Source organism: Periplaneta americana, chromosome 7 (assembly GCF_040183065.1).
Source record: "Periplaneta americana isolate PAMFEO1 chromosome 7, P.americana_PAMFEO1_priV1, whole genome shotgun sequence".
Classification (NCBI taxonomy): Eukaryota; Metazoa; Arthropoda; class Insecta; order Blattodea; family Blattidae; genus Periplaneta; species Periplaneta americana.
In genome coordinates this window covers 92,259,987-92,278,609 of record NC_091123.1, presented here as the reverse complement: position 1 = coordinate 92,278,609, position 18,623 = coordinate 92,259,987, and the positions used below count along the sequence as shown (strand labels likewise).

General features: G+C 37.8%; 1 protein-coding gene across 5 annotated transcripts in view; it reads right to left on the bottom strand.

Moving 5' to 3' along the window:
- The window catches only part of sd (TEA domain transcription factor 1 homolog scalloped), a 643,950-nt gene that overhangs the window by 168,456 nt on the left and 456,871 nt on the right, over window positions 1-18,623 (bottom strand). For 3 of the 5 annotated variants that reach the window (XM_069831056.1, XM_069831057.1, XM_069831059.1), the window contains exons 2-3: window positions 15,786-15,913; window positions 5,628-5,766 (exon numbers count right to left, since the gene is read on the bottom strand). In XM_069831056.1, the coding sequence (XP_069687157.1) occupies window positions 5,628-5,766; window positions 15,786-15,913 (267 nt within the window). The remainder of the gene's footprint in view (window positions 1-5,627; window positions 5,767-15,785; window positions 15,914-18,623) is intronic. The other 2 variants (XM_069831058.1, XM_069831060.1) reach the window with 1 other exon arrangement.

Sequence of the window (18,623 nt, the reverse complement as noted above, 5' to 3'; positions counted from 1 at the left end):
GTAGCCTACGAGACCCTTTTTATTGTCTTCTTTCATGTTAAGGAATTTCTGTACAGTTCTCAAAACTAAATTTTCCATTTTTGTAACACATTAGGTTTTGATATCCACGTTCTGTCCGCAGTCAGGAGGTAAAGCAAGCTTTAGGACTGTGAAACAGCTGTCCGCGTCCATGTCTGAGAGTGTCCGTAAACGAAAGTTAAAATTATCATTATTTCTATATTATTTCAGTTGGGACATAAAAATCTGTCCGTATATGAGGAGTGTCCGTATCTTAGGGGTGTCCGTAAGGAGAGGTTTCACTGTATGTGTGTGTGTGTATATATATATATATATATATATATATATATATATATATATATATCTGGACATGTGTCCTTTCTATAATGAACTATAGAAATTGATATACTATTTCAAGTTTCTTTCGTGTTGCAAAGAACCAACATTTGTTTTATTTTATATCCAATAACTCTAGTCTTTCTTTTACACTGCTGTCTTTCAAATCAATATTCAACAGTCTTTTCAGTCCGCATTATTATCTACAGTCGGCAGTTGTAAAATCTCCTCATAAAACTCGCTATGTTCTGAAGGAATGTAACACATCAAACGACGAATGTCCTGCATTTTCTTGAGCTTAATTGATACTGATTCTCCATAAGCCTTTAGCAAAGAGAAATTTACATGTTCTCCTGGAATCCGGAGGTCAAATGTGTGTTCAGTTACACCTCCTCTGTAATGAAGTTCCAATAAATGATCTGCTCTGTGGTACGACACTCGAAGTACATAAAAAGTGAGGGTTGCAATGAGAATTTTTTAGATTTAGGCACATTTCTGCCTTGACTTTCTAGAGACAATCCATCTCTTCGATAATACTTCACCCACCATTCAGAAAAATTAAGAATATCATCTGTGGAAACAAGTTTTACAGAAAATCTATTGTTCTTAGCTGCATGCACTATATACTCTACATACTCTTTGACTGTATATATGCGATCCATTCTTCGAAGCACTCGTTTGATCAGTCCAAAATTCCTGTCACAAACATTATAAGAATGTCCTCTGAACGGAACATGGCTCCTCACTTTCTCAAATCTTCCACTGTCTGCTAGGGCTAGGCAGTAGCGAATCATAGTATGATTCTTATTTTGTCCCACGCACCCATCCGAAAACAGTCTGAGATCTTTCACTTCAGCTGGCACATTATGCTTGATATAACCATTAATGAAAGAACATACTTCATTCGCTCCTTTACGAGCAGTCACTTCATTGTAGACATAGAAATAACATTCATTTGTTTTCATATTGTTTATACAAAATATATTCACCCACAGTTGTCGCAAGTAGAAAACATCGTGGACTGGAATTTTGGGGAGGGGCAGATTCTGCATATAATCGAAGCACAGCCCTAATATTCCATCATTTTGTTTGTTTATATCTGTGCAGTCTTTCATAGCATTATAAAACTTCTTTGCTCTGCGATTGTGCACCATATATTCCGCACTGGCCACCCGTTTTGCTGCATCATTTAGCATATGACTTTGGATTTTCACCATTAAGGTTTCACATGTCACACAAATATCGATTTGAAGCTATCCAAATGTGAGGTTAAAGTTGTCATTAAAATACTTAACATAATACTTGTAATTTACTTTAGTATCTGGATATTTTGCTTTATACAAATCAAACATCTTTTGCACATTTAGTCTGGCATCTAAGTAAATATGGTTACCAGATGAATAATGGCTAGAGTGAACAGGGAATGAGGCTATGTGATCATGTACAGTTTTTACAATTTGTGGTGGTAGAGCACGATTTTTATTGCCGACTCCTCTCATATCTCGTGGGCTCCTTCCTTCTAGAAGCACAGTCTGAAGCCTCCTCACTCGCCTCTCTGATATGCCAAATAGGCTAACAAAAGCTTTCTTACGTACTTGGGTTTGTTTGCTATTGATTGTAACATTATACCTGTAACTTGCCGATTTCATGTTTCTTCCAGTAGGACTGCGCTACTGTTCATTATAGAACAGTACACATGTCCAGGACATGTAACACTTCTAAAATGAATTCAATAAAGGAACACAATTTTCTCACATAAGGAGTAAAGGACACGAGTCATTTATATGCTGACAAGCTGCAGCTATCTTATCTTGACATGAACTCGTATATAACTCATTTTTGCATAAAATGGACATGTGACCTTTCTAAAATGACCGATTCAATTGCTCTTTTAAATTTGCAACATCTCCAGGAGAATCAATTTCCTCCCCTGAAGCAAAGTGGCTGGATTCAACACTGTCTATATCCCTACACATCAGCTGATCTGTACGCCATACTCATGCTCATAAATGTGTACGCATACAGAACGCACAAAGAACATAACTTTCGAAAAGTAGGATATTATATCAATTAGCAAGCATGAAAACTAAAGACGTCACTTTATAAGCAGTTTCTTTCTGTATTCGTAATTTTCTGTAACTGCTGCAACTGAATAACTGAGACAAGTAACTGGTACGTTACTTTTCGGTTGTCACTAAATTGATGTGACAATAACCATTATCTGATTAGTGTAATATGTAGCTAATCGGCGATGTATGCAATGGTCTAGTCGCCTCATAAGTGGTGTCTTGTTGGTATCACTTGTGAGGTTCAGCCCTGCCTTCGGACAGTAAACTAACAACAATAATCATTAATGTAATATGATTATTAATCTAAAAAATCGTTCAAAAAAGACCATACAGTATGGCGTTATTTTTTTCTTGTGACTTTATATGGCATATCATAGGCTGTTTTTCAATTAAAAATGGGCAAAGGTCAAAGAGTATTGATGGACATGTTTGATTAATGATTATTGTGATACAAAATCATAATAATGAAAAATCGCAACCAAGCAGGCTTTATCCTTAAACATATTGTGACAGCTGCAACGGGGTTTGAACACGCGTCCGACGAAACGCTGGTACGGGGAGCATCTGCATGCTGAAGGGCAGAGGGGGTGTATTACGTCAACGCGGCGAGGGGAGGGTGCGCGCGCAGCTGCTACTTGCGGAGTGAAGGGGGGAACGGACCCTCCCGAATCTTCCAGAGAAGTCCGTCCGAAGTGGAGATATCCAGATAATTCGAGAGGACACCCGTAGAAATTTCTCGTAACTATGATTTTGCTATAAAAGAAGAAACGCGAGCGAACTTGGGCAGTTTTTTCAGTTTATTCAGCCATTCAGTGAGTAAGCCAGAGGAAGCAAGCCAATCTTGTGTACCGGAGTTCGACTCGAGTGTGCGTCCGCAACTGTGTCAGCATCCGAAGGCCTGAGTTCGAGTGCAGTGGACCGCAGTTGGAGGGACCTGAGTTCGAGTGCAGTGGACCGCAGTTGGAGGGACCTGAGTTCGAGTGCAGTGGACCGCAGTTGGAGGGACCTGAGTTCGAGTACAGTGGACTGTCTCTGAAGGTCTGTGGTTCGAGATACTGTGAACTCGAGTGACTGAGCTAGAAGAACTGTGAACTGAGAACTGACAGTTCTGATTTGTAAATAGTGCTTTGTAAATATTAGTTAAGATTAACAGTTCATTGTTGTTCGTAATAGTCCAAGTAAATTGTCATTGTCGTTTGTGGAGTGCAATAACGAACGCTGTGTTGCTGTGCGGAGAGCAAATCCCATTGTTGACGGGAGTGAAGTTAAATTGTAGAGAGTGAAGATTAATTGTAATAACAATAAAAGTTACATTGTTGTTAGTAATAAAACGTTACAATATTATGGCTTCTATGAGCAACAGATATATACTCTAGCGATTTCTTGCTATCGGGTTATCTAAAAGCGATAGTATTTATCCTTCGTCGCCTTTCTAATACTGCAGAAGTTAAAATGAACAATTACTCAGGAAACCCAGGACATCCTGGAGAACTTTCCTCTAAAATCTGTACAAAATGTGGAAGAAAAGTTATTAATGATTTAAAGAGCAAATACCGGTCTCATATGAACTTCATGTTTTTACTTAACAAGACGAAGACCATAGTTAGACGTGCGAATTCGAAATGTGGACAGCTTCAAATACTTTGGTTGTACTATAAGTAGTAAGATGAGTTGCTGCCAGGAAGTCAAAAGGAGAATAGCGATGACAAAGTAAGCTTTTAATAGAAAAGGAGCATCTTCTGCGGACCTCTGGAAATATAACTAAGAAACAGTCTAGGGAAGTGCTTCGTGTGAAGTGTGACATTGTATGGGGCAGAAACACTGACATTACGAAGAAGCGAAAAGAAACGACTATAAAAATTTGAAATGTGGATATGGAGAAGAATAGAGCGTGTGAAATGGACAGACAAAATAAGATATGAAGTTGTGCTAAAAAGAGTATGTATGTAAAGAAAGAATAATGCTGCAACTGATCAGGAAGAGAAAAATAAATATATGGGTCACTGGCTAAGGAGAAACTGCATACTGAAGGGTGCAGTGGAAGGAATGGTGAACGGGAAACAAATTTGGAGCAGAAGAAGGTATCAGAACATAGACAACATGAAGATATATGGATAGTATGCAGAGACTAAGAGAAAGGCCGAAAAGAAGTAAGATTGGAGAATGCTGGGATTGCAGTGAAAGATATGTTCTTGGGTAGAACACTATGTATGAATGAATGAATGAATGAATGAATGTATGAACTTCATTTTTTACGAATATTCAGAGATTGGAATGTGTGCCGATTTTTGCGCGTAAGCCGATGATGCTACAACATCGGCAAAGTATTTGATTGACACCTTTAAATTGGCATATTATTCACTTCCTTCTTGGAAAATATGACAAATACTTTGTTCATAAGTGTACTGAAAGGAAACGATAAAAGACTTCGCAGATAGATAGACAGGAAGGACATACGGCAAACCAAGAACTAGTTGTGGTAGAGAGAACAAATACATATATTTTCGAGAAAGGAAACGAGAATGCGGATGCTTTAGCAAAGAAGGGCAGCACTTCTACTTACAGACCTGTTACTAAATCTACGTATTACTCTGTGGAAAGATTTATTAAATCTACATACTTAGACTTCAACAAACAAAATTTGATAACATAACCTCAAGGGAAAAAAATGGAACTCTCTGCATCATAATCCACAGTTAATTCCCGATTTACCACGAAAATCGTCTGTAGCTGCATTTAGATTGGCAACAGGCCGTGATTGTTTGGCCAAACACCTGCTTACAATTGGAATATATCAGTCCCCTAACTGCCCATTGTGCAACTCAAACCAAGAAATGGATTCGGAACACCTCAAAATCTGTGCTTCAGTGGCTGACCATGATAATATCTTTAAAAAATATTGGAGTGCAAGAGGTCAAATGACTTTATTGTCAAACGCCTGGCATTAGAAAACAACAACATATTTTCGAGAAAGCATACATATGATTTCAGTAGAAATTATATTAAATCGGTTTAATATAACAATGTTTCAATGAATATTATTTATGTCATTATTTTTTCCACAATGATTTAAATTTTTAATAATGTAATATGCGGCAATAACGCTAATATTAGTATGTATATTTCAACATGTACGGAATATAATTAAAAACAGAACGACGTAAGACTAGAATTAATCCTTAAAATAACAGTATACGATAGAACATACTTTGTACTTGTGCTTACCATACATCTTGCCTTCATCCGAGAGAATGATCTTCCGACGGCCACAGGGTGGATAGATCGCCAGCGCTTCCTGAAAGCTCTGTTCGATATCAGGGCTCCATACACCCTCCGCGTCCGCGGCAGCCAAGTCCTTGTCATCCTGTAAACCAAGAAAAAACACACGGCAATGTGGGCTTTCACTCTACACTCATCAGTCATCACAAATGTGACGCACTTATTTAGTGAAAAATATGTGTAACACATATGCATATAAATATGGTGATTGTGTATATGGAATTACAACCATTAATAGTGTAATATATAATTAGTAAGCGATGTAAGCAATGGAGGGGGAAAGGAATTGACCACTCTACCATGATCTCCTGGCTCAGTTGCCTCATGAGTGATATCTTATTGGTGTCACTTGTGAGGTTCAAACCTGTCTTCGGACAGTTCACTAATAAAAAAAACTCTGTCTATAGCGCTGACATTCCACATATGAGCGATTACAGTGTTTTTCTAAGAAATATTCAAAATACATACATAGGCTACACAACTCTGTAGTGCTCGGGAAAAGTGGCACAAGTCAAAAATGTTAATTTTACAGGAGAAGGAAAAAACTGTCTTCACACTGGTTTATGTAGATTTGATTTTCTTCTGTATGAATTATTCTAATGGGAAAAATACTTATGTCTCTTTTCCCAAGTGAGCAGATGTTCCGTAAGTTGTCAATAAATTAATAAAAAATGTTTATGGAAACTGACTTATGCCACTTTTCCCAAGCATTGCAGAACTGTTCACTCAACTAATATGTTAAGCTTTCGTTTCGTAGTCTGCACACAAAATACATAATGTTCATAATTTCAAAAATGAGATTTAATTTTACATAAATTCACATAAAACGACTATTTGTATATTGCAACCATGTATAATATTACTTTTCTAAGTGCGAAAGCCGACATTTAAGAGTGATTCAGGAGTTAACAATTAATATTAATTTCTCTTTAGACTAAGCATATTTCTCTCTTTATTTGATCGTTTGTAAGACTTCGTTGATGAAATCCATAAAGAAAGAGGATTACACGTAGCGACCTGTAATCTTTAAAAATGAGAGAGAGAGAGAGAGAGAGAGAGAGAGAGAGAAATGGCTTGACTTCAATTTTCGAAGGATAGACCAGACACGGATCCATGGAGGAAAGCTCACATTAGCCCGGTGAACGCCCAAACTGTCTGAGCACCAGCTCTGAAACCGTGTGGTATGAGAAATTGGGGTGAGAGGGGACGTGATTCAGCACGGCTAGTTAGGGAGAGTGTATGGATGTTCCCTCCATAGTACAAACATCAGCTCTCGAGTAGAAAGGGCTGTGTCGGAGCGGAAGAAAAATAATGTAGTGCATAGTGAGGATCGTGGAATCATAAGTAATATAATTGAAAAGTGTAACGAAGAAATTAAAAACAAGACACCTGCCTATCGGTTCACGCTGCACTACGTTGTAAATTTTTAGTTTAGTATAGTACAGTCTCGCATCACTCCCTTAACGGTTCCATTCTTCATTGTTGCCACGGTTCAGAGCTGGCGTTCTGACAGTATATTATGCAATAATTTTCCAAATCCGAAGAATGGCTTTGGGTGGCATTCGTACATCCGATGCTGACAAGTGGATCTCTTCGCTCAACCTGACAGACCCAAATCCCATCCCCAGACGAGGAGATCCTATATTTGCATCCGAGATACATATAACCCCCAAGACTTCATCCCACCCTCTTTTCAACTAGTACCTACAGATGACAGATGAAATGAGGGGGAAGCAAAGTGTGTTGATGAAATGAGAGGGAAACGAAGTTCAGTACTCTGGAGAAATCCTTCTGTAACGTTTGCCTTATCCACCACAAATACCATCACGACCAGGTCAGGGATCGAACCAGGACCGCTTGGATGGAAGCGCGCTATCGCTGAACCCTGACTGAGGCTAAGAAGAGAAAGAAATATTGTACTGCATTAAAGGTGAAGGGAGAGTGAGTCAAGCCAACGCGCACATCGGTCATTGAAATGTGCCTAATGCAGGTACTTACAATTTTGACATCAGCTAGAAATGGCCAGCAAAGTTTGCTTCAAGACCTCTATCAAGAACAAGTTTACTTTCCTTTATATGGGACCCAAACATTACTTACTATCCAAAGAAAGTCATGATAAGGACATTTACAGTACATAAAAACCTATCAAGTTTGGCCGGTTTAAACTCGCGAATTTCGGACCAGATTGCAATAATAATAGCTACTGTGCTAGATAACCGGAGACAACGAAAAACAAGTAGATTTTACAACTAATGTCTGAAAATCCTTTAATAAAAGTTCTCTAGAAATTTTAAAGATGTCAGTCTACCTAGGCCTATGCAGTTATCAGCCCGAGCCGGCCAAAATTTTGACTGAATTTGGAACGAAAAGTAGAAATAATTCTCATATAACAATTTATTCCAGAAATACCTTTTTTCTGATACGAACTTCGACGTCTCATTTGTCAGTTTATTCTACATAAAGCAAGTGAATGATTAAAAAATATCAAGAAGACAGTCTCATGTTTCTCGCAATGCATCTCCATTCCATAATATTGATTTGATATAAATATTGAGCTCATGTGCATAATTTGCGGATAAAATTCGACAAACCGTTCAGGAATAATTACCACATACAAACAGACGAAATAACAAAAAGCACTTTTTCGGTATCAGAGTACAATAATCCAGGTCGATTAGGGAGACGATTATTTTAGAATGTGGCAATTGGTACAACCGTAAGCACTGCAACAAGGCATTTTAATTATAAAAATCATTAAATTAACATAGAATACGGCGAGAACAAGCATCCGCACAGCGCCACACAACAATGTTGACTGCATGATACAAGCTTCTACAATTCTACATCATGGCTGGCTGGGAGAGGGAATAGCGTGCGGGAGCAACATGACGTCACACCTTCAGGTAAATCCTTGCGAAACTTCTCAACGCGACGTCGGAAAATAAAAACAATCATATTCATAGTCTTCTATCGTCCTGAACCTTAAAACAAAAGTAACTTGACTTTTTTGTTGTGAACCCCTTTAAGTTTTTAATAAGAATATAACTTACAAAAACATTATTATAATATTAATGTAGTTATAATAGTTTCATATTTCATAATTATAATACAGTCAATTGAAAATTAGAAGAAGGATGGATTATCAACATTATGTAATTAACAATATCCATAGTACATAATTAAGTTGGTATGGCCATGTTCGGAGGATGGAGGACGACATACTACCAAGACAGGTATTGGAATGGATACCTACAGGAAGGGGCAAGAGAAGACCACTGGTTACATGGAAGAAGGAAAGTATTGTAGTAAAGAAATGCAACAGGAAGGTTCAGAAGAAGGAGAGTGAGAAATAGAGAAGCGTGGAGAAAAATGCGGGCAGGGAAAGAGCTTGGCACTGTAAATATGTTTAGTAATAATAATAATAATAATAATAATAATAATAATAATAATAATAATAATAATAATAATAATAATAATAATAATAATTTCGAAATGAATTCTTAATGCATAAATAATGGTTTGCGTTAATATAAATACGTCGCTCTGAAAGCGAAATTACTGAGAAAATTGAGCTAGTTTTTTTTATTATTTTCTTTATTTGTGACGGAATTATTAATATCACATATTCAAATGGTCTTTCAGGATTAGTAGCCGTGTTTGGTTAAAACATTTCATTGTGTTCATTGTAAAAATGCCCAACATCTCATATGTAGGATGCAGAAAAGGGAAGAATTTTTTTATCCCTTTTGGTAATAGTTCAGCATTCTTTTCAAAGAGACATTCATTAAGACTCTACGTCTACTCTTGACTGCAGGAGTTTCAAAACTTCGGTCATATCAATTCATTTTCCTTCTGGGGTTTACTTTGCTGCTTAAAATAAAAAAAATCAGGAGCCGAAAAAGACACACTTGTTAAACAAGAATGAAACTAATAAATCGTCAATTTATTTTCACAAATAAATTTTCGAATTGTTACTTTATAAATTACTTACATAGTAGTAACACAAAACCATTAGGTGGGATCTCAGGTGTTTCGTGAAACTTGTGTGTAAATACGGCGTGCAGGGCACAACATATTTTATATGTTTGCAAGTATGGAATAACACAACCAGAAAAATTAGATGGCGTCACGATCTTTCTCCAAATAATAAAAAATAAATAAACGTCATTTGTTACGCTGCACTACATAATTGCAATACAATTAGCATCATAACCATACCAAAAGATAATCCTGGCTGAGAGGGTGATCTCCAGACAGCAATGTAACGGATTTTCTTGTTATTAGCAAACCCAGGGCAATCGTTGTATACAACGAACCTACAATCCAATGATAATTCTAATTCTCCAGGGCGTCGTAACAGTATCTTCCGCGTAACCCACTTCATATACGAATAGTTTCGAAGTAGGTACATACGAAGTAAACAGGTAGGAAGACAACGAAACCGCAGCCGTGGGTGTTTCACATATGAAGTAGGCTACGATAATCCTAGAGTGTTAACAACAGGGAGACGTTATCGGTGCTTAATAATGTTTGAAATTAACTTCAGTTATTTTAGTCTATCGCCAAATTTATCAGCTAGCCGTTATTAATAAACAGAGCTTCAGATTTACAATTCTAACTTGATTCACACCACTTAGACCTACTGCTTTGTTGAATGTCACTGAGGACATACGCGCAGGTATGGATACACGACAGGCTACTATACTAGTTTTATTGGATTATAGCAAAGCCTTTCATTTGTTGACTTCGATCCACTACTGACTAAACTACAAACGCTAAATCTTTCTGATAGTGATATCCCCTGGATGCACTCCTACCTTACTGGCGGCCAGCAGCGAGTCATATCTATAGTCGAATCGCTCTTATTTCCAGCAGCCAATCCAGTCGCAAGTCAGCTACATTTAAACATGTGCGTCTTGTCATTCCCTGCTGATGACGTTATGCACTTCCTAAGACTCGATAAATACTGAATATAATCGCCCGCCATTTTGGTTCTTTCATTGGCGTTCGGAGAAAGCAAACGAGAACACTATTTGCCGCACAGTTAAACATTATCATGTCATAGCTCCTATGAGAGGAAATCAATTGCTCTGTTAACTTTTAGGCTTCATAGATAAATGTCTAAGAAAAGCACAGAAAAAATTATGAACCAAAATCTTTTTTGGAAAGTAAGAAAGAAAAATATTAACTTCGAAGTGAGCCGTCCAAACTAGACATTGATATGATAAGCGACAAACTTTTTATTTCTCACGTTAGATACGAGGTCAAAGGGAGAGAAATGTTTAGAAAGAATGGCTGCAATTCAATTTCCTCCTTCCCCCCGGCGAACTTTCGTATGCAGAGTGACAACTTTTGTCTGTTAGAACTGCGGATTCTCATAGAAATCATCGCTTTGATTTCAAATTTGTTTTCAAAATATTTTCATTGCTTAAGGTTTTCGGATTAACCGTGAGTTTTGAAATATAATGAAAACATTTCTAGTACATAAATAACATCTACGCTGATTAAACACTAGCATGACATATTTTGAAATTGAGAAAAATGAAAAGAATGTCACAATAGTCTTTAAATTTATTATGGGTATTACTGTCACTATTATTATTATTATTATTATTATTATTATTATTATTATTATTATTATTTCATGGAAAGAAGTTCTTTTGAAGCAAAATCAAGAAAAATTGTTGTAATATTTTTTTTGTTTAAAATATCTCAAAGAAAACTCCCCTGAAATTAATGGCATTACGGTTCACCCTCTATATATCACTCTCCAGATAATTATAACGCTGTCGTTTATATTTCGGATTGAGATACACCACGGATCTTACTGCCTGGCACAACCGTTAAAAAAATCCTTTTCAGAGAATTTAATTTTTGATCTAATGTCGGAATTAAAAGCAGTAATGGAGGGAATCACGAAACAAAACGTCAAGTATAAAAAATGTTAACAGATTTCAATCTCATATACGTATGAGTCCATGTCCGTTACAATTTCTATAATACCAGTCTAGTATATACAGTCACGAAGCATGAGTTGTGAGGGTACAAGGAACAATAGACAGTACCGGTACTAGGCTATTTCGCATTGTCTGCGATGAGGCGATAGTAGCGATCCTAGTGGTTAGCAACTATCTATGGATGCATATTCCCTACGTATTGAGCTTCGTGACTGTATGTACTAGACTGTGCACAACTTGCACCTTCAGCGGGAGCAAGCCGATGAAAGTAGCAACATATCATTGCTCCTTGTTGGCAGCGGTCCGATGCAATCCGCAATATAGAATAAATTATACAAATAAAATGACTTTTCATAATGAAACATACATAATGATCTTTAATTCACATCATCCCTGTCATCTTTTTAATAATTAAGTATATGTAATAGCGGAAGCAATAGAGGTGAAGAGTTGCTATTGGTTTACTTTATGACCTACGGCATGTGAACCGGGCGGCGCTAGCCTACCGTCTGCCGCCACTCTGATCTCCGATTCCCCTTCACGTTGGACGCGCTTATGGATGTTCTGCAATTGTGTGATTATTGTGAGTGCAGTCTGATATGAGATACCGTATACTATTTTACTCTAGAAGAAAGACTGTTTGTGTACAAGACATATTTATTACAAGTGTGAATTGGCTCGCCAGGCTTGTAAGAATTTATCGCGAAATTTCCGAATACTCGACCGCCGAGGCAAGCACTACATAATTAAGTAAGTTGGTGAATAAATCTGAGAACACGTGGTCGGTATTAAATTAAAAAACGCCCTACAGACAAACCAGTATTTATCGCAAGTTATATCAGATAATATTGAATCTATTGTCCGTGTCCGCCACAAAAATCGCTACAAAAATTAGCTCAGCAGACTGGCATCTCTGTAAGATATGAAAGAAACGCAACACGTTTATTAGATCTTAAACCTTATCACTATACCCCAGTGCATGCTCTAAAACAGTGGTCGTCAGCACTCGCTGAAATGGGTATCGGGTAAAGAGTACATCGGAATATGCACCGTGGTCCAGAAAGGAGAGGGAGAAAGCGTCCTTAGATGGTGCGGGCGATCAGTGGAAGGTAGTCTGTAACTAGCAGACGAGGACTCTATTTGGAACATAGTTAAACATTATCGTGTCGTAGCTCCTATGATAATCAATCGCGCTGTAATTTTTGGGATTCATAGATAAATGTCTAAGGAAAGCATAGAAAAAAATTAAAAATCAAAAATCTTTTTTGAAAAGTGAGAAAAAATATTAACTTCGAAGTGACCTGTTCAAAATAGACATTGACATCTTCAAAAGTTGGTAAGCGGCAATTTTTTTATTTTTCCACAGCGAAAAGTGGTTGTTATTCAAAAATCTTTACTAGTTTCCGAGTTACGGAGATTTAAACAAAGGAGCATTTTCGCCTGAAGGACTTCCGTATTCAGAGTGACTAAACTTTTATCTGTTAGAACTGCGGATTCTCATAGAAATCATAGCGTTACTTTCAAATTTGTTTTCTAAATGTTTCCATGCTTAAAGTTTTCGAGTTAAATTTAACAAAAATATTTCTATTACATAAATAACATTTATGCTGATTAAACACTAGTATGACATACTTTGAAATTCAGAACAATAAAAAGAATGGCATAGTAGTCTTTATATTTATTATTGGTATTATTCACTATTATTATTATTATTATTATTATTATTATTATTATTATTATTATTTATGTAGACTGAAGCTGTTTTGTTTCATTTTCCTGCCCTGGCACAAGAGCCATTTCACTTGAAACCTCAAGATTTCATATTGTTATATGCTTTTTTTTTTTTTTAAATTTTTCGGGCACTTTTTAACTCGAAAATAAATTTTATCCGTATATATCTAGAAATCCAATTTCGGCAGATATTACATTACGAAATGTTCGAAAAATCGTTTGTACCAATTCTTTAGATCTATCTATATCCGGTTCTAATCATTCATATTATTTAGTCTTGGGCTCAGATGAAAGGTAAAAATCCCAGTGAAGTAATAAGAACTTCTACATAACAGGATGTGGCTTGTCCCCTTCTTTCTTTTTTTTTAGTATGTTATTTTACGACGCTTTATCAACAGCTTTGGTTATTTAGCGTCTGAATGAGATGAAGGTGATAATGCCGGTGAAATGAGTCCGGGGTCCAACACCGTAAGTTACCCAGCATTTACTCATCTTGGGTTGAGGAAAAACCCTGGAAAAAACCTCAACCAGGTAACTTGTCCCGACCGGGAATCGAACCCGGGCCACCTGGTTTCGCGGCTAGACGTGCTAACCGTTACTCCACAGGCGTGGACCCCTTTCTTTCACTGGACTCCTCAATTGCAGACGAAACTCAGTTACTGACATTATAAACGAATATGCTGAATATTTATTAATTATATAAAATATGCTTATTTGAATGCATGCGTGAACATTGTGCGCTTAATTAAAGTACATATTATTGCTGTATTCCTCTAACAAGTTACGTAATTTCTGGCACGAACGAAACCCCGTCACATACTGCATACGCGCTAGCAATCACGAATTCACTAGACCCTAGAGTACTTGCGGGTAAGAGACGCTAGCCCGAGGATGCACTGTGCTAATGACCGTTACTCTAAAAGAAGGGTGATACACGTTTGCAAGTGAATTTATAATCTAAATTGATAAATATCCCAAGTACAGAATTTACCGAATTTGACTTTTTTCCCTGGCATATGTTGTGTTTTGCACAGCCTACCATCGAAGTCCAAATCTAAGCCTGTGATATTTAATCATACAAATATTTATTTAAATGTTCTTGTATTGCAAACCTAAGTACTGTCGTTTTCTTGCTCCCTGAAAAATTTACTTCAATGGACTTGGGATGTTTGTCAGGTCTCCAATTGATTTTTAGACTGAGCTTGGTGGCGCTGTTACGGTACTAATTCTGGCGGCCGCAGCCGCAGTCCTCGTCAAGTATCCGCGCGCCGCCGCCGATACATCAGTAAATCAAACCGGTAACAACTCTCATTTGCTGAAAAATATAGAGATGCGACACTGTACTACAAGAAATTCCTGGACCGAGAAAAGCCGAGTACTTTGGCAACTACAGTAAAACCTCTATTATCCTTGGTAATGAAAGGGGTATGCTGAACGGTTAGGCCTAATCGAAAAAATCGGATAATCCGTACCATAAAATATTTTCGTAAATTTAGGAATAAAGCTTACACTTCCTTAATTTACTCTATGGTCTTGTATTGAACACGCTAGGTAGTGGCTCAGAAGTTCACTGATATGTCTGGTTTTTAATGAGTTTTGGGGGCATGGAAACTCCTTGTATTGGCTGCCTGTGGAAAGATATGGATAGTGGAGGTCTCGCGTCGTAGATTTACAGAGTTTATACAATTTCTCCTTGAATTTTATTAAATTGCAACAGTTATAACTCCAATCTCATATTTTAAGATGAACCACAGTTTCTCGTTCCTCAAATCACTCAGTTATTTGCACTTTTTTCTACTTAGAATAACATGATTTCTTTTGATACCCATGGAAGACAATTTATATAGAAGTTATACAATACGACAACACAAACAGTAGACCATACTATGTAAGGGCAAAGTTTTGTAATATATTTTTCTAGAAAAAAAATAACGTGCTAATATAATGTACAGTACTTCATATATGTCTGTAGCAAAAAAAAAAAAAAAAAAAAAAAAAAAAAAAAAAAAAAAAAAAAAAAAAAAAAAAGCGAGAGAAAGACAGTCGGATAATCCGCCAATCGGTTGATAGGGAGACGGATCATCGAAGTTCTACTGTATGAACATTTTTCTGTCATTTCTGGTAAGATGAAGCACTGCCACCTTAGTCATCGGTCCCGTTGAGCTGTCGACAAATTACCTAGCATCCTGGCAATCATCTTCCATTACAAGAGTGGACAACAACAATAAGATCAATTCCTGCTCGAGGGATCTTCAATACATTTCAACAAGACAGTGAAGTAGACTGAGCAGTATATGGGGTATACGTATTCCCTGAGTCTCCCAACACCTAGTTAAATCATAAGTATTAGTTATAAAATTAAACTAAAATAAAGGTATTAAAGTAAAGTAAATAATAAAACTGGCTCGCACTTTACCTCGTCGCTTACCTCGTCCCCGACGTCGAGATTTTTGGAATCCGAGCCGGAGCCATTTGTGTCGGCCGGCGGCCCGGAGCTGGCGGGAGTCCACGGCGAGGAAATCTTGTCGGCTGCCAGCGAACTACCTGCAACAATCCCAACAAATATTATGTAGTGTACACAAATTTAATATCCAATCAAGTTTGACTACCGATCACTTTAGTTTATATAATTGCATAATCTCTCTGTCACTTCTAGTATTGGTCGGAATTCGGTTTAATATCTTCCTTGCTTTGGACCAGACGGAGCCTGCAGTTTCATTACTAATTTACGAGACTAGCTCGGACATTAATATTGAGACCTCAGTTGTCCTAGATGAGACTCGATAACACGCCGTTGATTCTAGGTTGGCGGAGTCTAAATCGGCTGAGTGCAGAGGATTTTTAAGTTCGATGAAAATCCTTGGCATGGTTTCCTACGGAAGAAACATAGAATGTGATGAATTCTGCCCTAAAGATATCTCCATCTCAAAAATGGGATTCTTCACGCTGTGAAACTAGCAGAATCCAGGATTGTGTTTGTCGATCATACCTAGTAGTACTGAAAATCAACCAACTACACAGCCACTTAAATTATGAGATTGCAAACTGCGAGTGGCAAAAGGATACGAACACAGCCGCTCAATGTTAGTACAAAATTCATAGCAATGAGGAGGCAATTTATTTTCCTATCAAAGAGATCTGGAATATGTCACTTATCTTTCATGTTTTTAAGTGCCTCAAGCGAAGACCTTGCACTACGCGAAGATCCCGTTACTGTTAGTTCGTAAGAACCGCATCCCCCATTACAACCTCCGTGGCACAGCTGACAGTGCATGTTAAAGGTGGGGCGCCACTGGACAGTGATTAGAGACTGTAAGGAGCAGTTACACGGCGCCTATCTCGCCGAACCACGAACGAAAGACCGTCTGACAGAAGTGTCTCGCAATAGCTCGCGGTCCCTGGTGCGTGGTTCGGTAGGTTCATGCAGGTTCTTGTAGGTGTGCCTTATCGTCGGCCTTTTTCAGTATAGGTCGCAGTTTAGTCGTGGTTTGTCATTATACTGGAACCCTTTAAATTTTGAATATATACTCGTACACATCAAGTGAAATATAGAGCGGCCTACGGCTAAAACTTTGAAATTTATGGAAGAACTTCAATTAGAAGAGGCGATACGGAACCAAAAACAAGAGAGTCGTATAAATAACAATTTTTGTGGACTCCATTGCAAACTAAATTCGTTACACCAATTTAAAAAAGAAGATGGAACCTTCGCTAACTGCATAAAACATGTAAGAAAAGTATATTCCGAGAAATCTCGCAGTGGAACAGACCATAGTTACACACTGCCCTGGTGTTTTTATGAGCCGGTAGAAACATTTTTACGTTCAGTTCATATTCCAGGGAAGAAAATTAATTCAGTGATAGGAACTTGTATTTTATTTTAAAATATACATTTATTAAATAGTGTTTTATTGCCAAAATGTTGTCTACGCTGAACTGGAAATAATCAGAAAATCTTTTCCTAACTTCTTTTGCCGCAAGACTCGCCTTTCGAGGTTGGTTTCGTAGGGAGTAAGAAACAGGTTATTTCATCTTGATCTCTACGCCATGATATAAGAATAAGTTCTCAATTTTCCTCCTCCTCAAATGTACCTGGTGGTGATTCAGACTCAAAGGAGAAGGTTCCACAGTGTTTTTACGAACGAAATGCGTCACAAATCTGAACAAATCACGCGCCGTGTTGTTAACCTAGTTTGCGAGAAGGCGAGCCGTTGAGCATATTCCGAATCTCAGCGCTGAGCAATCTGATGGCATACGGTGTTCCGAATTTCAACATGACGTCACTCATGCTCCATCGGTGTCGCACCGGTTCCATCAGGTTGCAGAGGTGGTGGCAGTCTCCATCAGCCGCCTTCAGTCAATCTGATTGGTTCTTGTATAGGGCGGGAATTAGCAGACGAATGACATCGTGCACTGTTGTGTCATGGCGGTGTGTTCTGCTTTGGTTCTGCTGTGTTGTTTTTAATGAGAACAACGTGAAAACAAAATGTTAATGGCTTATGAGCGAAAATGTCAACGGACTCGTTATTACTACAGGTTCAAGAATAAATTGTTTATGCTCTCTTTTCTTTGAACGAGATGATAGTATGGAAATGACAACTTGTACAGCCGCCATGACAGCCATCGAACCTTCCAGCAACTGCTGTTTCTATTTCGCTGCAGCGTGACATCATTGTTGTCCACCGGTCCGGTGAGATTCGGAACACGCTGATAGCAAACTGTTCTGCAGTTCTCTGGTTCGACAAACCACGCGCCGTGTGGCTTCCCCTTAACGAACGTGACCAGATCTAACTTGAGTCGGCCTGCAGCACAGGTAACAGACCGAACTTCAGTCATGTTAGTCTGCTACCAGATTTCAGTAAGGAATTATGTTGTTTTTTAGTCAACTATCCGAAGACAGTTTGAACCTCATAAGTGATACCAGTAAGGCATCACTCACGAGGCAACTAAGTCAGGAGAAAATGGGGTAGGGTGGCCAGCTCCTTTTCCACTCCATTGCATACATCGCTTACTAGTAACATAAAGGAATTATGTATGTAGCACAAATTTTGTTTGATTTCAACTCATATTCTTCAGACACTGAATATTACTTTTCTTTATATCTACAATAAAATTAGGGCTACTATATAAAAAAAGAGAGAATGATGTCAGTCCGTCGTGAAACAGCGGGGAAAAGGGTGAATTTAATACACTGTTTGGCGGCCAGGTTGCTGAATTGGTAGAGCAAACTGCTATGGACTGAAAGGTCCCGACT